This window comes from Silurus aristotelis, assembly GCF_946808225.1.
Source record: "Silurus aristotelis genome assembly, chromosome: 10".
NCBI classification, from domain to species: Eukaryota; Metazoa; Chordata; class Actinopteri; order Siluriformes; family Siluridae; genus Silurus; species Silurus aristotelis.
The window spans coordinates 3,786,936-3,808,140 of record NC_139583.1 but is presented as its reverse complement, the minus strand read 5'-3'; the positions used below and the strand labels follow the sequence as shown (position 1 = coordinate 3,808,140).

The 21,205-nt window shown below is 38.7% G+C and overlaps 1 protein-coding gene and 1 pseudogene across 2 annotated transcripts; both read left to right on the top strand.

Annotated features, from left to right (window-relative positions):
- The first annotated feature begins 1,876 nt into the window (after positions 1–1,876).
- LOC310732673 (vomeronasal type-2 receptor 26-like) lies at positions 1,877–5,019 on the top strand (annotated as a pseudogene). Its single transcript has 3 exons — positions 1,877–2,071; positions 2,480–2,552; positions 4,283–5,019. The product of its transcript is annotated as a vomeronasal type-2 receptor 26-like (transcript).
- Positions 3,921–20,997, top strand: LOC310732672 (extracellular calcium-sensing receptor-like; the record flags this gene model as incomplete). The annotated part of the gene is made up of 12 exons (XM_083553289.1): positions 3,921–3,990; positions 8,608–8,766; positions 8,854–9,142; positions 9,395–10,147; positions 10,225–10,452; positions 14,850–14,973; positions 15,122–16,028; positions 17,232–17,517; positions 17,698–18,450; positions 18,538–18,765; positions 19,818–19,941; positions 20,090–20,997. Exons 2-12 carry the CDS (start codon positions 8,702–8,704, stop codon positions 20,995–20,997), a joined length of 4,665 nt encoding a protein of 1,554 aa, XP_083409415.1. The 5' UTR covers positions 3,921–3,990; positions 8,608–8,701.
- Positions 20,998–21,205: the final 208 nt, after the last annotated feature.

Below are 21,205 nucleotides of genomic sequence, written 5' to 3'. Positions count from 1 at the left end.
ATTTATCATCATCCCTTCACCTTCCAGCTTCACGTTCATCACCCTATCAGAAACTCTCTTCACCGCCACTACACTCTTACTGTACTCTTCCTTCAGAATCACCCCTACACCATTTCTCTTTTTTTATCCACACCATGATAGAACATTTTGAACCCACCTCCAATGTTTCTGGCCTTACTCCCTTTCCACTTGGTCTCCTGAACACACAGCATATCTACCTTTCTCCTTTCCATCATATTAGCTACCTCTCTCCCTTTACCCGTCATAGTACCAACATTTAAAGTACCAACCCAAACCTCCACTCTCCTACACTGCTCATTTTCCTGCCGTCTCTGTAGACGTCTTCCTCCTCTCCTTCTCCTCCTTCAGCCAACAGTAGCCCAATTTCCACCGGTACCCTGTCGACTAACGATACCTGTGGCGGTCATTGTTAACCCGGGCCTCGACTGATCCGGTATGAAATTCTCATTTGTGATCCGCATATTTGATTTGGCACATGTTTTACGCTGGATGCCCTTCCTAACGCAACCCTCCCTATTTACCCGGGCTTGGGACCGGCACTAAGAGTGCACTGGCTTGTGCCTCCCTAATGGCTGGGTTCAATGAGGTCTAAAAGCAAAATCAATGAATCCCTGCCAGTTACTATTCATGTAACAGAAATATAGAAATACAACATTGTTTACACTATTTAAAAGCAGATGCAGGACCAGCATTTACAGGCCAACAATTTGTAGTGTTTTTATTAGATGAATAAACCAAAAATGACAAAAGTCTTATGAAAGAAGTATGAGAATAGAATTATGTCCCTTAATGACATCACAAAGCTAAACAACTTTTCTGATTTGTCCATAATGTATAGTCATACACAGAGCACCCAGAGCATGTCCATAAATATAGAAAGGCTCACTGTTCAGGACTGATTCTACAGAAGCACTGGTCAGAATCCGAAATGTTTTTCCTTTTACTATTCTCTTCTCTTTCCCTGGTAAAGGGAGAAAATTGCCATATTCTGGAAGAACCAGCATATCCTTATTTATCTAAAGATGGAGATGTGATAATTGGGGCCATGTTTTCAATACATCGTAAAACTGAGATGCAGTCACTGCAATATACTGAAAAACCTCCACCTTTAATCTGCACTAAGTAAGTTGTAGTTGATACATTAGTCATTTTGGAGAATGTGTAGTTTTCTGCTTTATAATAATATGAATATCTCATTTTTATTACTTTTCTATTACATAATATAATAATTTGAAATGTCATGATTTTTATGTGTATTTTGTAGATTGTTTTGTAGATCTTTCTTATTTACGACTTGCTCAGATTATGACTTTTGCAGTTGAAGAAATTAACAGAAGTAACACCTTGCTCCCAAATATCTCAGTTGGTTACAAGATGCTTGTCTCTCAAGATTATTATCTATGAAGGCAGCCATAGCTTTTATTAATGGTCAGGACATAACAAATAAGACCTGCCATGAACAAACTGTGGTACAAGCCATCATAGGGGAGTCAGGGTCTACTGCTAATATAGCACTTACAAAAACTATAGAACGATTTAAGATTCCAGTGGTAAGTATTAATTATTTGAATAATTTCAAAGTAACATTTCATAATTATAAAACACATATTATTACTATAATAAAACAATCTTCTGTCTAAACCTAAACCTCTTTTGCTAGCAAATAGATAAAACAAGTACAAACTCTTAGATACATTAAAACATTTAATTTTTATTTATTTTTAATTTTAACCTGTCATTCTGTCCTCAGAAAAGTTATTCTGCCACATGTGAATGTTTAAGTAATAGAAAGGAGTACCCATATTTCTTTAGGACCATAGCGAGTGACTACTACCAGAGTAGAGCATTGGCATATATGGTCAAGCACTTTGGCTGGTCTTGGGTAGGAGCTGTGCACAGTGATAATGATTATGGAAACAGTGGAATCACTATTTTTCTGAATGCAGCCAAAGAGGAGGGAATATGTGTTGAGTACACAGAGAAGTTTGATCGGGCAAATCCTGCCAAAATCTTTAATGTGGTTGACATTATTCAGAAAGGCACAGCTAAAGTAATTATAGTATTTCTTCCTGTTTTTGAAGTGAGCATTTTTATAGAACAGCTGATCCTAAAGAATGTCACTGGCTACCAGATGATTGGTGTTGAAGCATGGATTTCTACTTCTAAATTTGTAACACCAGCAAGTTATTATCAGGGATCCACCTGCCACGCCCCCTTTGGTGGCTCTCTATGCCGCCGCTCTCCCTAGAGCTCCAGGTTTAACCACGCACACCTGGAGCTCATCATCACTCATGCCTCCACTCTCTCTGAAGCTCGTGGTTTAACGAAGCACACCTGAAGCTTATCATCACGCCACCCCGCTCCTACATAAACCCCTCACTCACATTCACTCCCCGTTCGTTATTGTTTATGTTAGACTTTCTGTGCTGCATGTTTTCACGGTCCGGTTGTCATACAGGACTCCACTTGTCCGTTCCATCCGGACTCCACAATCCCATACTGGCTGCGCTTCACCTCCCCGTGCATCTCGGGTCAGCTAGCGCACCTCAGACTCTCTCAACCGTAGGACTGCCGTGTGCTTGTGTGTTTGTGTGTGTGTGTGTGTGTGTGTGCACGTATGCGCGTCTGTGCATGTGTGCTCGTATCTCTCTCTCTCCCCCACACTTGCATTAAAACTCAAGCGAGCTGTACTCCGGCTTCCGCCTTCTGTTCCGCTCGCACCCTGACAGTTATAATGTTCTGTCTGGAGCCATTGGAAAAGGTGAATTTTCCACTAAAGCAGGAGAACAGATTTGGTTTGACCGCACTGGGGCAACAGCTGCGAAGTATGATGTGTTGAACTGGCAACGAGGGTTCAGTGGAGAAGTGGAGATCTCTCTATAATTTAATAAATTGATAAGCTGTTTATCAAATTTGAAACATTTAATCGATATTTAAATATAAACATATTGTTTTATATACATTTAAACTTTCACAATGAATATAAATAAATACCGTATTTTATGGACTATTAGTCACTACTTTTTTCCAACGCTTTGAACCCCGCGGCTTAAACAATGAAGCGGCTAATTTATGGATTTTTCCTGGGTTTTTTCCGGTTTCACAAGCTTCATGCCGCCAAAAAGCTGAGCCCCATAACATTAGACCAATGAAATTGCCGAACGGATTCAGGTGAACCAATGAACTCTTTATATTAAATCAGATGCGCTCCCACTGAATCGGGCCGCACCACATCATAAATATGGATGATGTTCCTCTGACGTTTGACCTGTCGCTCACTCGGACTGTCTACAGGAAATGTGAATCATTCGTCTCCCTGAAAACAACCGGGCATGAAAACACACACTTCACCTGTGTTCTGAGCTGCACAGCATCGGGAGAAAAGATTCACCGGTGGTGATTTTTAAACGCACGACGATGCCAAAAGAGAAACTCCAAGAGAAATTGTTGTGAAAGGAAGGAAGACAGTGAACAATTACTTTCTTGGTAGACTACTGTTTTGATACAAGCCGTGTAACAGACACTGTCTTTCATTAAAGCCTGTGTAAAGTGCATAAGTTTCAATGTATGCATACATTATAGACAGGTGCGGCTTATTTATGTTCAAAATAAAAATCTTTGTAAAATTCAGTGGGTGCGGCTTATATTTGGGTGCGCTTAATAGTCCGGAAATTACGGTCCAAAAAATACATTTGTGTAGTGTTTCAATGTAAAATATACAATGACAAAAAACTTCTTGGATTTCAGTAGTCAACAAACAATGGGTTAAGAATTTCATGATTCTAACAAATGGAACAAATTAAAAAAGCGTAAATGTTTTAGTCATAATATATTGTTCACAATAGAAGCCAAGGTCTGTGTGTAGTGAAAGCTGTCCTCCAGGAACCAGGAAAGCTGCACAGAAAGGAAGGCCTGTCTGCTGTTATGACTGTATACCATGTGCAGAGGGAGAGATCAGTAACCACACAGGTAACTTCAGTATCATCATATTATTATTTAGGATACACTTTTTGAAAACTGGTATTACTAAATAATATCATAAGTTAATTCCTTCCTTATTATAATAACCTTGATTATTTTGCAGATTCCAATAACTGTGTGCAGTGTCCAGGAGACTTTTGGTCTAATGCAAATAGAGATAAATGTGTGTTAAAAGTTGTTGAGTTTCTTTCATTTACAGAGCTCATTAGTATAATAATAATACTCTTTTCTTTATTTGGAGCTTCATTGACTGTGTTAGTAGCTGTTTTATTTGTAAAAGAAAAGGACACTCCAATTGTTAAGGCTAACAACTCTGAGCTGAGCTTCCTGCTGCTCTTCTCACTGACTCTGTGTTTCCTCTGTTCACTTACTTTCATTGGACGGCCCTCTGAGTGGTCCTGTATGTTGCGCCACACAGCTTTTGGGATCACATTTGTACTCTGTATCTCCTGTGTTCTGGGGAAAACAGTGGTTGTGTTAATTGCCTTCAGAGCTACACTTCCAGGCAGCAATGTCATGAAATGGTTTGGGCCTCTACAGCAGAGACTCAGTGTAGTTGCATTCACTCTCATACAGGTTCTTATTTGTGTGCTTTGGTTAACAATTTCTCCTCCTTTCCCCTACAAGAACATGAACTACTACAAGGAAAAGATCATATTAGAATGTAACTTGGGCTCAGCTATAGGTTTCTGGGCAGTTCTGGGTTATATTGGAGTTCTGGCTTTCTTTTGTTTTGTTTTGGCTTTTCTAGCTAGAAAGCTGCCTGATAATTTTAATGAAGCGAAATTCATCACATTCAGTATACTCATATTCTGTGCAGTTTGGATCACCTTTATTTCATCTTATGTCAGCTCTCCTGGAAAATTCACTGTAGCTGTGGAGATCTTTGCCATTTTGGCCTCCAGTTTTGCTCTGCTGTTCTGTATATTTACTCCTAAATGTTATATTATTCTGTTTAAACCTGAACTAAACACAAAGAAAAATATGATGGGCAAAATGGCTTCTAAATCCCTATAAAGTTTATTGCTTTAATCTGTTCATTATTTTGCTGATGTTACTTTGAGACACATTATTTCAAATATCATCAACTTAGTAATGTTTAGATGTAAATTAAATGTAATCACAAATAATTTGGATATGGATGAGTACTGAATAAACTTATAAAATTTAATAACTGTCTTTTCATGTCTATGAAAAAAAATATAACAATTACAAGAATGTTTATAATCAGTATTGAAGGATATTTAATATGAATAATTTTATATTAATAATAATATTAATACATACAATTTATACTAGGAATAAATAAAGGATTAATTTTAGAATAACGTTTAAAAACCATTGGGCTTTTGGACCTAAGACAATATGTGAGGGTGAATTAGAACCCGTCAAAGAAGAGAGACCATCTTACTTCTTGCCTGCTGAAGATACTCCAAGTTATTATGGTCTGTGAAGACCTAAAAAAGATGCTGGGCGCTGCCTCTCCACAACTAGCTTCTGGTCCCCTATTCCATAGTTCATCTTGTTAGGGGTGAGCTTTTGTGTGAGGAAGGCATATGGGTGTAGCTTGTTGTAAAGCCCCTCTTTGGGACAGCACAGCCCCCACCCCAACATTGAAAGCATATAACTCCACCACAAAATTCAAATTTGGGTCTGTTATATTTAGAATGGAGCTGAGGTAAATTGGCATTTTAGTTCCACGAATGCCACGTTCGCCTTGGCTGTCCAGCGGAAGGTTGATTGGTTAGGGGGGCAGGGAAGAGGTCAATGGTGTCTGGATTCTTGGGAGCAGCCTGGGAGGGACTCAGGGTCAATCAGGTGGCCCCCAAGTCAGAAATGGTGCCTGTAGATCAATAATAGGGTTATGGAAAAACGGCCAGGGATGTCAGAGGATGAGAGGAAACTGGCAAGATGAGAATAGGTGCAGCTGGAGAGGCTTCCTATGGTGACTGAAGAGATGAAGAAGAGGAGGCCAGGGTTCCTAAGGTTTTGGTGGCAGTTTTATACTGAGATGTATGCTTGGGTAGAGCCTGGCAGGAGCCCAAGGTGGAGTCTAGGTACTGTAAGGTCAGATACAGAAACTTGTAAAAGACAGTCACTTAGCAGCCTGACTACGGTAACTAGGTCAGTTAACATAGCCTTGTAGTGTTGAATCTGCTGCCCCTGTGTTTCCAATTCGAAAAGAAGACCCTGAGCATTGTGAATCCCTGCTGGGTCCATGGAGACGGCAGGAAAAGGAGCAGTGGAGGAGAGTGGAGGTTCGGTTTGGTAATTTAAATGTTGGTACTATGACAGGTAAAGGGAGAGAGATAGCTAATTAGATGGAGAGGAGAAAGGTAGATATGTTGTGTGTTCAGGAGACCAAGTGGAAAGGGAGTAAGGCCAGGAACAGAGGTGGGTTCAAACTGTTCTATCATTGTGTGGATGGAAAGAGAAATGGTGTAGGGGTCATTCTGAAGGAAGAGTACAGTAAGAGTGTAGTGGAGGTGAAGAGAGTTTCTGATAGGGTGATGAACGTGAAGCTGGAAGGTGAAGGGATGATGACAAATGTCATCAGTGCTTATGCTCCACAAGTTGGCTGTGAGATGGAGGAGAAGGAAAGATTCTGGAGTTAATTAGATGAAGTGATAGATGGTGTACCTAGGAAAGAACGATTGGTGATTGGGGCAGACTTTAATGGGCATGTTGGTGAAGGGAACAGAGGTGATGAGAAGGTGATGGGTAGGTATGGCCTTAAAGAGAGGAATGTGGAATATATATGAATATATATATATATATATATATATATATATATATATATATATATATATATATATATATATATATATATATATATATATATATATATATATATATACTATTTTCCAAAAGTACTGCACAAAGTGTGTTCCTTGAAGATATGGTTTACATGCTTTGAAGAGGATAATGAGTGGCCTGCTAGAGAGCTCTGATCTCCTTCCTACTGAACACCTTTCGAAATGAATTGGAACGCTGACTGCACCCCAGTTCCCTTTTAGGAAATTGGGCTCAATGCTTTGGGAATGCATCCACGTTGTCCATGCTCTGAATCATGTGTGTAATATGGCCAACGGAGAGAAGTAACCCTGCCGGTGAAGTCACGACCAGGCAGCATAAAACCCGCATGCGGTGGAGCCAACACCAGCTTCTGTTTGTTCAAGAAGCACTCTCTGTGTGCTTGTCCCCTTCAGGTAAGTCCGCCACTCTGTTCCTAATCCAGCAGCCATTTCTGGCATTAGTCGTGGAATGGCTGAGTGAATGCGAACGGTCGACCAACTTCACGGAGCATAAGGGAGCGGAAACATTGTCTTACTCACTGGAGGATTGCCTGCTTCAGGGCACGGTACTCCAGCATGCGATCGGCCGGCAGTTGCTGTGCGGCGAGCTGAGCCTCTCTAGGAAGGACGCTCCGGAGCGCTTGCTCCGAATCTGGCAATGTTCCGGCAGTGGCCATGCACTTGAACAGCTCCAGCAGCCTCGGCATTCATCCTACAGCCCTATCTTGTTGAGCAGTACAGTTGCCACAGGCGTTGGCGCGGCGGCGGGACCTTCTCGTTGTCCCGGCATGCTTTGGACCACCTTCCAGCCCTCCTCCTGGCAATGGATCAGCTCATTGAACCGCTGTTCCTGCTTAGCTCACACTTGAAGGAGGGCTTGGTGTTGGCTCTGCTGGAGCTCGACGAGCACCTTTACCAGCTCACCCAGCGGCGACAACTCCATGGCGGCATACCCTCTTTTCCTTCCAAGGTTTCGGCACCAGTGTGGGTTCAGGAAAACGAACAGTGAAGCGCCAACCAGTTTCAACCCCCCCCCGGCCACGCCCCCGCTTCCACACACTAATTGTACTCCTACTGACCTGTTGTCAATTAACCTAAGTAGGTGCAATATGCTTTTCCAACTGTTTAATTTAAATAACACTTTAAAGCCTCAGTTTAAACATTTATATGTTTTTTTTTATGTTATATTTTGAATAACATGGATTTATAACATTTGCAAATAATTGAATTTTTTTATAATTACTATTATTAGTAATTATTAGAACTGTAGTATTTGTACAATACTTTCATATATCATTGACTAGTGGGGGGACAGATATCACTCCTAGGCCTCTTTGACAGCTTGAAGTATCTGCTGAATCTGTATATATATATATATATATATATATCACAATCTTGCTTGCAGCACCCATCCTTATTCTTTGTCTATACTTTGTTTCCTGTCTTTAAATTTGTCTTGATTGTATAGATTTTAGATTGTATTTGCCTTTGTTGCTTTAGTTTGGCTTTTGCCAATCATTGCATTCTGTTTTTTATTACATTTTACAGTGGGTTTGTTTTTAAGAATTGGGGTTGTTATCAATTGAATAAAGTCAGTTATAAAGATAATAATAAAGATAGTTGTACCATCCTATCTGTTAATGACATCACAAAGCTTACCAACTCTCTGATTTGTCCAAACTAAATTGACATACCCAGAAGAATTGGAGCATACCTATAAATATGTGAAACATACATGTTAAAGACTGCAGGTGCAAATGAATTAGGCACACATTGTAATGTTATCCATTGCACTTATTTTTTATTTTAGCCTGACAAATGGAGAAAATTGCCATATTCTGGAAAACCTAGCTTATCCTCTGCTAACTAAGGATGGAAATGTGATAATTGGAGGAATCTTTCCAATGCATGGTGTACAGATGCAATCATTTACATATACTGAAAAACCTCAACCATTATCCTGCAATAGGTTTGTTGCAGTGGACACAATTAACATTTTTTAAAGAAAGTTTTCATTTAATTTTCTTATGATATAATGCATATTTTATTTTTATAGTTTTAACCTTAGAGGATTACGACTGGCTCAGACGATGACTTTTGCAATCGATGAAATCAACAGAAGCAACCAATTGCTTCCAAATATCTCACTTGGTTACAGGATTTATGACAACTGTGGCACAAGGTTGTTGAGCATGAGAGCAGCCATGGCTTTAATGAATGGTGTGGACTTAAAAACAAATGATGCATGCTCTGGACAAACAGTTGTACAAGCCATCATAGGGGAATCAGACTCTTCTTCTACTGTCGCACTTTCCAAAACTACAGGACCTTTTAATATCCCAGTGGTAAGAATGAAAAATTTTAATGATTATTTATTGACATTTCTATTAGCTGCTATGATTGAGTATATTTTTTTAATTATTAATTATATAACACATAAACTTTGCTTCCACAGACTATATATAATGTGTATATAGAATTTTTTTTTTTTCTAGTTTGATGCAATTAAATAGTGCTTCCCATGCTAAGAAACATGACATGCAATCACTGCCATATAGTTCATCAAGAAAAGCTGTTTTTTTTTTGTCTCTCCCCAGATAAGTTATGCTGCCACATGTGAATGTTTGAGCAACAGAAAAGAGTATCCCTCCTTCTTTAGAACCATAGCAAGTGACATCTACCAGAGTAAAGCACTGGCATATTTGGTCAAGCACTTTGGCTGGTCTTGGGTGGGAGCTGTAAACAGTGATAATGACTATGGCAACAATGGAATGGCCATTTTTCTGAATGCAGCCAAAGAAGAGGGAATTTGTGTTGAGTATGCAGAGAAGGTTGACCGGACAAATACTGCAAATATTTTAAAAGTGGCAGAAATTATTAAGAAAAGCACCGCCAAAGTAATTATTGTATTTCTTGCCCACTTTGATATGAACGTTCTAATAGATCAGCTTATTCTGAAGAATGTTACTGGCTTCCAGATGATTGGTGTTGAGGCATGGATTACTGCAGCAAATCTAGTAACACCTGCTAGTTATAAAATTTTGGCCGGATCCATTGGTTTTGATGTGGGAAAACTGAACATTGGTAGTTTTGCTGACTATGTTGTAAATGAATTTTGGCAAACAGCAGTCCCATGCTTGAATTCAAAAGGAAACATTTCTCAAACTGATAACAACTGCAGCAAATATGAAGATATGATCCCTTTTAAAAATTATAATGAGGATATATCAGAATTAAGATATGCAAAAAACTTATATAATGCAGTTTATTCTGTGGCACATGCTCTACACAGCCTGATGAGATGCACAGGAAACAGTTGTGAAACAAACATAACAATACAACCATGGCAGGTAATAGAAGCACAGCAGATTTTGTACATGACTTAAATTGTCATACTATTAATTCTTGTTTTCTCTCACCTATGTAGGTTGCTGATGCTCTTAAAAAGGTTAATTTTACCACCAAATTAGAAGAAAAGATTTTGTTTGACATCACTGGAGCAACCGCTGCAAAGTACGACGTGGTGAACTGGCAACCAGGGTTCAAAGGAGAAGTGCAGTTTAAAGCAGTAGGATATTATGATGCTTCTTTGCCAAGTGGACAACAGTTTGTCCTAAATGCTGAAAATATCATGTGGACTGGAGAAAAAAGAGAGGTATTTACATTAGGCCTCATTCAATAATCCTAAAAGTAAAAAAAATATTTATTTTGTTTAGTATTTCTTTTTCAGTTATACTAATCTTAGTATACAGTAACCTGCCTATATGCTACAGTACATGTGGGTCTAAAAATGTTTATTATTTAATATTTGAAATAAAATAAGTGATTTGAACTTGACAGGGTTATCTATCTATCTATCTATCTATCTATCTATCTATCTATCTATCTATCTATCTATCTATCTATCTATCTATCTATCTATCTATCTATCTATCTATCTATCTATCTATCTATCTATATACAGTGAGGAAAATAAGTATTTGAACACCCTGCTATTTTGCAAGTTCTCCCACTTAAAAATCATTGAGGGGTCTGAAATTGTCATCGTAGGTACATGTCCACTGTGAGAGACATAATCTAAAAAATAAAATAAAATTAAGAAATCACAATGTATGATTTTTTTAGCTATTTATTTGTATGATACAGCTGCAAATAAGTATTTGAACACCTGAGAAAGTCAATGTTAATATTTGGTACAGTAGCCTTTGTTTGCAATTACAGAGGTCAAACGTTTCCTGTAGTTTTTCACCAGGTTTGCACACACTGCAGAAGGGATTTTGGCCCACTCCTCCACACAGATCTTCTCTAGATCAGTCAGGTTTCTGGCCTGTTGCTGAGAAACATGGAGTTTGAGCTCCCTCAAAAAATTCTCTATTGGGTTTAGGTCTGGAGACTGGCTAGGCCACGTCAGAACCTTGATATGCTTCTTACAGAGCCACTCCTTGCTTATCCTGGCTGTGTGCTTCGGGTCATTGTCATGTTGGAAGACCCAGCCTCGACCCATCTTCAATGCTCTAACTAAGGGAAGGAGGTTGTTCCCCAAAATCTTGCAATACATGGCCCCGGTCATCCTCTCCTTAATACAGTGCAGTCGCCCTGTCTCATGTGCAGAAAAACACCCCCAAAGCATGATGCTACCACCCCCATGCTTCACAGTAGGGATGGTGTTCTTGGGATGGTACTCATCATTCTTCTTCCTCCAAACTCGTTTAGTGGAATTATGACCCAAAAGTTCTATTTTGGTCTCATCTGACCACATGACTTTCTCCCATGACTCCTCTGGATCATCCAAATGGTCATTGCCAAACTTAAGACGTGCCTGGACATGTGCTGGTTTAAGCAGGGGAACCTTCCGTGCCATGCATGATTTCAAATCATGACGTCTTATTGTATTACCAACAGTAACCTTGAAAACGGTGGTCCCAGCTCTTTTCAGGTCATTGACCAACTCCTCCCGTGTAGTTCTGGGCTGATTTCTCACCTTCCTTAGGATCATTAAGACCCCACGAGGTGAGCTCTTGCATGGAGCCCCAGTCCGAGGGAGATTGACAGTAATGTTTAGCTTCTTCCATTTTCTAATGACTGCTCCAACAGTGGACCTTTTTTCACCAAGCTGCTTGGCAATTTCCCCGTAGCCCTTTCCAGCCTTGTGGAGGTGTACAATTTTGTCTCTAGTGTCTTTGGACAGCTCTTTGGTCTTAGCCAAGTTAGTAGTTGGATTCTTACTGATTGTATAGGGTGGACAGGTGTCTTTATGCAGCTAAAGACCTCAAACAGGTGCATCTAATTTAGGATAATAAATGTAGTGGAGGTGGACATTTTAAAGGAAGACTGACAGGTCTTTGAGGGTCAGAATTCTAGCAGAAAGACAGGTGTTCAAATATTTATTTGCAGCTGTATCATACAAATAAATAGTTTAAAAATCATATATTGTGATTTCTGGATTTTTTTTTTAGATTATGTCTCTCACAGTGCACCTACTATGACAATTTCAGACCCCTCCATGATTTCTAAGTGGGAGAACTTGCAAATACTGAATTTTCCTCACTGTGTATATATATATATATATATATATATATATATATATATATATATATATATATATATATATATATATATATATATATATATATATTCTTATACATACATTTAAAAAATTGTATTCTTAACTAATCAAGGTTTAATTATGTATTATTATGTTACTTGTCAGATGCCCTTAACCAGAACAACTTGCAATTATCTTTTGTGTATGTTTTCCCATGAATTTACAATATCTTTAAATAAAGTGAATATCAAATTTTTAAGATTTTTTTAACCAATCCTATTCTTTTATAAAATTATTTGAACAGAAACTCAGTAAAACTGAAAATGCATGAATTTTCTTTTAAATCAAAACCTTTTGGTAAATATATATATTTTTTTTGCAAAAATATTTTGTTCGAAGTTTATTTTGTTCGAAAATTTAAGGGTGGAGAACTCGAGCTGCGTTAACAACACTTTTGGAACACTTCAGTATTGTCCATGCTCTGAATCATGTGTGTAATTCATCCAATGCAAAGCGCAACATCACCAGTGGGGTGACGTTACGACCAGGAAGCTATAAAAAAGCGCATGAATTGAAGGCAGCGCTAGCTTCTGTTTGTTTATAAAGCGCTCTGTGTGTTTTCTATGTCAAATTATTGGTCAATTATTTGTCTGAAATTAAGGCTACCAAGAAGTCCATACGGACACTCCCGGTGGAGACTCTTTGAGGAGGGTGCCCCCATTCCTTGCGGTTCTGGCCCCGCTCTTGCTGAGGCAGAGTGGCACGCTAGTTCCTGTGGCTCACAAATGCACCTCGCAAAGAGCTTTAAGACGGGCTTGTCCCTTTCTCCTGCCTCTCCTTCCAGGCCCAGCACTCGTTCTCATGCTTCAGAAGCACGCTTTTTGCCCGTTTCTTCTCTATGTGACGAGAGCATTCAACTCCCCCTCTCTTTGTGGCTTGCGAGTCGGAGGTTGAGGAGCTCATGGGGTGCTGGCCAGCTCCCCCTTGGCATTGCATTGTTTCTTAAAACCCCAACATTGCCCACCAAGCCCCTGTATAGCACATCGGCGCTGGTGGGTAAGGCTTACGCCCCAGCTGGTCAAGCCACTGCATGTAAAAGCTGGATGTGGGAGACATCTTGGGCGCCATTGGCCAGTCTATGGTCTCTTCGACCGTTATTTGTTTGCAGCTATTTCCTGCCCACATTGTGTCCATCTTTACGGCCGTCTGGAGGATCAAAGAAGGGCTGTTACTCACTGTCAAGCAGTTCCAGAGACTGCTCGGGTTTAATTGCAGCAGCTTCCTATGTGATTCTACATGGCCTCCTGCACATCAAACTTCTTCAGTAGTGGATCAGGACCCATGGGTTCTCACTGAGGGGCAATTCCCTCTGTACTATCAAGGTCATGTAGCGAGCCCAATGTGCCTTAGATGTTTGGAGATATCCCAAGTTCCCATCTCAGGGCCCCATGTTGGGAGTTCCTGGTCGTCGCCTAATGCTTATGACGGCTGCATCCCTCATCCCTCTGCCCAAAGTCTATGGGAAGGGCCCTATCTGCTTTGGCACATCAGCTGGCTGTGCTTCTAGCATTGAAGCATTTCCTACCAGATCTCAGAGGTCACCACGTGTTGATCCGTTCGGACAACACCTCGGTGGTCTTGTACATCAACTACCAGATGAGTCTGCGCTCCCGCCTCCTGTACAGGCTGGCATGCCAGATCCTCCAGTGGGCCCAACGAAAGCTGCTCTCCTTGAGAGCAGAGTACATCCTGGGCCGCCTAAACAAAACAGTGAACGACCCGGAGAATGGCGGCTCCACCCTCATGTGGTGGAGTAGATCTGGCAAAGATCAGGGCTCATGTAAACCTGTTCGCCACTCAAGAGACATTGCACTGCCCCTTTGGTTCTCAGCGCACCATGCCCCCATGGCGGGGCAGTCATTGTGCAGAAACCCGCTAGTGACGCGTTTTCTCCGTGGCACCCGGAGGCTGAGGCCACCGGTGCGACCAAGAGTGCCTGCGTGGGACTTGGCCATCGTTTTGGAGGCTCTATTCGAGCCCCCTCCTTCGGGCCATTGGCTGAGGCATGCTGCAGGTACCTCACAGTCAAGATTGTGTTCGCAGCTGATGCAGCTTGAGTTCCTGACAGGGAAACGTCTCCAGGTTACGTATGTAGCCCTGATTCCTTGAGGGAACGAGACACTGCGTCTCTATGCCATACTGCCGGCATTCGCTGTAGTGCTTCCTTCTCTCTTACAGAAGCTAGTGCAGGATTCACTCCATGCGCTTTTAATAGCTTCCTGGTCATGGATGTATTACACAAGTGATTCAGAGCGTGGACAACACGGAAGCGTTCCCTAAGTGTTGTTGATGCAGCTTCTTAATGTGCATATTGTTACAGCTAACTTTAAGTTATTAAGTTGCAATATTAATAGCTGGATGCACTGTGTGCATCAGACAAGCTGTATTTGCTGAAGTCTATGGAAAAAATACTTATTTGAGAAATAATAATATATTGTTCCCATTAGAAGCCAAGGTCTGTGTGCAGTGAAAGCTGTCCTCCAGGAACCAGGAAAGCTGCACAGAAAGGAAGGCCTGTCTGCTGTTACGACTGTATACCATGTGCAGAGGGAGAGATCAGTAACCAGACAGGTAACTTCAGCATCACCAAGTTTCAACCACAAGCTGCTGATTGTACATTTTGTATTCTTTTATTATTATTTAGGATACACTTGCTGAACAATTGCATTAACAAATGAACTCATTCCATCCTAATAAGAATAACTTGATTATTTTGCAGATTCAAATAACTGTGAGCAGTGTCCAGGAGAATATTGGTCTAATGCTGAAAAAGATAAATGTGTGTTAAAGGTTATAGAGTTTCTCTCATTTACAGAGGTTATGGGGATTATACTGGTACTTTTTTCTTTGTTTGGTGCTGCATTAACTATATTAGTAGGCATTTTATTTATAATAAAAAAGGACACTCCTATAGTTAGGGCCAACAACTCTGAGCTGAGCTTCCTGCTGCTCTTCTCACTGACTCTGTGTTTCCTCTGTTCACTTACTTTCATTGGACGGCCCTCTGAGTGGTCCTGTATGCTGCGCCACACAGCATTTGGAATCACATTTGTACTCTGTATCTCCTGTGTTCTGGGGAAAACAGTAGTGGTGTTAATGGCCTTCAGAGCTACACTTCCAGGCAGCAATGTCATGAAATGGTTTGGGCCTCTACAGCAGAGACTCAGTGTAGTCGCATTAACTCTTATACAGGTCCTTATTTGTATACTTTGGTTAACAATTTCTCTTCCTTTTCCCTACATGAACATGAACTACTACAAGGAAAAGCTTATATTAGAGTGTAACTTGGGTTCAGCTATAGGATTCTGGGCCGTGCTGGGTTATATTGGAGTTCTGGCTTTCTTCTGTTTTGTTTTGGCTTTTCTAGCTAGAAAGCTGCCTGATAATTTTAATGAAGCGAAATTCATCACATTCAGTATACTCATATTCTGTGCAGTGTGGATCACTTTTATTCCAGCTTATGTCAGCTCTCCTGGAAAATTCACTGTAGCTGTGGAGATCTTTGCCATTCTAGCATCTAGTTTTGCTTTACTGTTCTGTATATTTACTCCTAAATGTTATATTATTCTGTTTAAACCTGAACTAAACACCAAGAAAAATTTGATGGGCAAAATGGCTTCTAAATCCCTTTAAGTAAGCTAAAAATGTTAAAATGTTTTTTTTTTGTTTGTTTGTTTCTCCACAATGTTAAATGTAATTAACTTAATAATAATTTAAATAAAAATTATTTAGATGGAGGATTTCCAACATGGCTTTGCATGAGAACTTATTAAACTAACCATAAAAAACAGAATTGTGTCTTATTTCTGTCCATAAAGGACAATTATCTTAATGGCATTAAGAATGATTGGCACATACATTTTCATTACAGTAAGGTAACTAAGGTGATTTTATCTTATAGCAATTGGACCTGGTATTCGTAAGTCTAAAACGATCAATTATTTAGACAGCTTATGTAGCATGCAAAAAGGATAATGTATTTAATTACTAATATTGTATTCTCCAAAATTAGTATTTTTCCAATATTATATAAAAATAATAATAAAAATAATAATAATAAAAATTAGAAATAAATATATAAATAGGCAACCTTGTTTAATATTAGCATTGTACAATAGAGGGTCTTAAATTGCTTTTCCTTTATTCGATTATTGTCTGGTTGATGCTAAAAAATGACCAAAAATAATAAAGGAGTATCAAAAGGAGTATCATATCATGTCCCTCCTGCTTAGTAACAAACAGAATGTCCACAGTTTATTATTACATGCAGCCTGCCCAACATTTACACACTTGAATCACTGATAGAAAAAAAACAGCGTGATTATCAACTGAATGAAATCAGATATGTTCACCAATCTATCTGTTAATGACATCACAAAGCTTACTGCCTATCAGATTTATCCAAACTGAATGGACATACCCAGAAAATTTGGAACATGTCTATAAATTCGTGAAAATTATATATTTTGAGGACTGCTCTAGCGAATGCCTTATGCACACATTGTAATGTTGTTCATTGTATTAATCATTTATTTTAGCCTGGCAAATGGGGAAAATTGCCATTTCCTGGAAAATCCAGCATATCCACTGCTATCCAAGGATGGAAATGTGATAATTGGAGCAATTTTTCCAATGCATGGTACACAGATGCAGTTGTTTGCATATACTGAAAAACCTCAACCTTTATCCTGCAATAGGTTTGTTGTATTAACACAATTTCACAATGAATATTTTTTTTAAATAAGCTGTAATGTCTGCATTGTATTTCTGTGCTTTATTTTATGTATAGATTACATGTGAATTTCCTCATGACATAATGTATTTTGTAGTTTTAACCTTAGAGGATTACGCTTTGCTCAGACCATGACTTTTGCAATCGATGAAATCAATAGAAGTGACCAATTGCTCCCAAATGTCTCAGTTGGTTACAGGATTTTTGACAATTGTGGCTTAAGATTTTTAAGCATGAAAGCAGTCATGGCTTTGATGAATGGCATGGACACAGCAGGTGATGTCTGTTCTAGACAAACAGCTGTACAAGCTATCATCGGCGAATCAGACTCTTCTCCTACTGTGGCACTCACAAAAACTACAGGTCCTTTTAATATCCCAGTGGTGAGGATGAATTATTTTAATAATTATTCATTGATAATACATTTAATACTTGCAAAATACAAATATCCCTTACAAACATAACTTACCATCTTATCATACCTTACTAAGAGCAAAGGAAACGTGAACACTTTGCTGTATGATGCATCAAACAATCAGATTTTATTTTTTGTCTCTCCCCAGATAAGTTATGCTGCCACATGTGAATGTTTGAGCAACAGAAAAGAGTATCCCTCCTTCTTTAGAACCATAGCAAGTGACATCTACCAGAGTAAAGCACTGGCATATTTGGTCAAGCACTTTGGCTGGTCTTGGGTGGGAGCTGTAAACAGTGATAATGACTATGGCAACAATGGAATGGCCATTTTTCTGAATGCAGCCAAAGAAGAGGGAATTTGTGTTGAGTATGCAGAGAAGGTTGACCGGACAAATCCTGCAAATATTTTAAAAGTGGCAGATATTATTAAAAAAAGTAGCGCCAAAGTAATTATTGTATTTCTTGCCCATGTTGATATGAAAATTCTACTAGATCAGCTTATTCTGAAGAATGTCACTGGCTATCAGATGATTGGTGTTGAGGCATGGATTACTGCAGCAAATCTAGTAACACCTGCTAGTTATACAATTTTGGCCGGATCCATTGGTTTTGATGTGGGAAAACTGAACATTGGTAGTTTTGCTGACTATGTTGTAAACAAATTTTGGCAAACAGCAGTCCCATGCTTGAATCCCAAAGGAAACATTTCTCAAGCTGATAACAACTGCAGCAAATATGAAGATATGATCCCTTTTAAAAACTACATTGAAGATATATCAGAATTAAGATACGCAAAAAATGTCTACAATGCAGTTTATTCCGTGGCACATGCTCTACACAGCCTGATGAGATGCACAGGAAACAGTTGTGAAACAAACAAAACAATACAACCATGGCAGGTAATAGAAGCAAAGAGTAACACAGCAGATTGTGTACATGACTTATATTGTCATATTATAACGATTCGCCTTTTTTTACCTTTGAAGGTTGTTGAAGCTATAAAAAAGGTAAATTTTACCACCAAATTAGAAGAAAAGATTTTGTTTGACAGCACTGGAGCAACCGCTGCAAAGTACGATGTGGTGAACTGGCAACGAGGGTATAAAGGAGAAGTGCAGTTTAAGGCAGTGGGTTATTATGATGCCTCGCTGCCAAGTGGACAACAGTTTGTCCTAAATGCTAAAGATATCATGTGGACTGGAGAGAAAAGAGAGGTATTTACATTAGGGCTCATTCAATAATCCTTAAGTAAAGTTATATGTACAGTAAATATACACATGATACAAACTATAGCTTTGCTAAGCTAAGCTCTAAGTTTCTTAGTTTCTTAAAGCTAAGCTTTAAGTTTCTTCAACATATTGTGAGAATTACAGAGGTCTATATGCCATTGTACATCCAGTGCAATATGCTATATACAATATAATATGCATCCAGTGAGATAATAGTCAGCATAGCTGGACTTTGGACACACAGGGGAAGTTGCATGTCAATGCATCTAAAAGAAAAAAAATTGTTTTGTACAGAATAAAGAGAATTAACTAAAATAAATGTGGTTGACATATCCTGGCTATATGCTAAATATGGGTCATAAACTATTTAATTTCGTGTATGTGAGATAAAAAGTGATTAGGAAAATATCCATATATAAAAGACATTTTAAATGATTAGATTCTAATCAAATCAATTGAGGTTAACTGGTTAGTATGGTGTTATTATTAGTATTCGTAGTCTTCTTAATTGTAAATTTAGACACAGAATGTATTTCTTTCAATTTACAATTTAAATATTTTTCTCTGAATTTCCAGATTGATAATAATCATCTGTTTATTTGTTTGTTTGTTTTTGTAAATACAATATGAAAAATGTATGAATGAATCCATTTGCATCTAACTTGATAATTAAGGCCCATTGTTTGATAATTAAGGCCCAAAGATTCTAGATTTTTTTAAAAACCAGAAACTTAATTTTTTTCCCCTCCAAAAACCACGAGTTCTTCAAATGTTATGTACATATGTCTACACTGTTTAAATAGCATAGCTGGACTTTGTTTTAGAGACAAAAATTGTCTTCTAAATAATCGTATAGGTATAGCTTAATGGCTTAATAAAAATGTCAGAAAAAATCTAATGAAGTAAAATGTGTGAAACATTAGTTATAATTAAATGTATTATTAATTCCCCTAAACATTGTATGTCTTTAACAAACTGTATTTGCTGAAGTCTATATAAAAATTATTCATATTAATGAAATATATTGTTCATATTAGAAGCCAAGGTCTGTGTGCAGTGAAAGCTGTCCTCCAGGAACCAGGAAAGCTGCACAGAAAGGAAGGCCTGTCTGCTGTTACGACTGTATACCATGTGCAGAGGGAGAGATCAGTAACCAGACAGGTAACTTCAGCATCACCAAGTTTCAACCACAAGCTGTTGATTGTACATTTTGTTTTCTTCTTTCATTATTTAGGATACACTTGCTGAACAATTGCATTAACAAATGAACTCATTCCTTCCTAATGATAATAACATGATTATCTTGCAGATTCAAATAACTGTGAGCAGTGTCCAGGAGAATATTGGTCTAATGCTGAAAGAGATAAATGTGTGTTAAAAGTTATAGAGTTTCTGTCATTTACAGAGGTTATGGGGATTATACTGGTACTTTTTTCTTTGTTCGGTGCTGCATTAACTATATTAGTAGGCATTTTATTTATAATAAAAAAGGACACTCCTATAGTTAGGGCCAACAACTCTGAGCTGAGCTTCCTGTTGCTCTTCTCACTCACTCTGTGTTTCCTCTGTTCACTTACTTTCATCGGACGGCCCTCTGAGTGGTCCTGTATGCTGCGTCACACAGCTTTTGGAATCACATTCATTCTCTCTATCTCCTGTGTTCTGGGGAAAACAGTGGTTGTGTTAATGGCCTTCAGAGCTACACTTCCAGGCAGCAATGTCATGAAATGGTTTGGGCCTCTACAGCAGAGACTCAGTGTAGTTGCATTAACACTCATACAGGTCCTTATTTGTGTACTTTGGTTAACAATTTCTCCTCCACTTCCCTACATGAACATGAACTACTACAAGGAAAAGATCATATTAGAGTGTTCTTTGGGTTCGGGTTTCTGGGCAGTTCTGGGTTATATTGGAGTTCTGGCTTTCTTGTGTTTTGTCCTGGCTTTTCTAGCTAGAAAGCTGCCAGATAATTTTAATGAAGCAAAATTCATCACATTCAGTATACTCATATTCTGTGCAGTGTGGATCACCTTTATTCCAGCTTATGTCAGCTCTCCTGGAAAATTCACTGTAGCTGTGGAGATCTTTGCCATTTTAGCCTCCAGTTTTGCTCTGCTGTTCTGTATATTTACTCCTAAATGTTATATTATTCTACTTAAACCTGAACTAAACACCAAGAAAAATATGATGGGCAAAATAACACCTAAACCCCTATAAGAAATAGAAAAAGAATAAGAAAAAGTTAATCTAATATGGTTATATGGCAATATGATTATGCATTACTGATTGAAGTCTGTGTTACCTTTGTCAATGAAAATTAATTTTTTATTAGTAACCTTCATGTTTGTAATCAGCAATATAAAAATGTTTTATTAAAAATGAGAGTTTAAAAGTGATACCTTCTTATAGTAATCCCCACTGTATA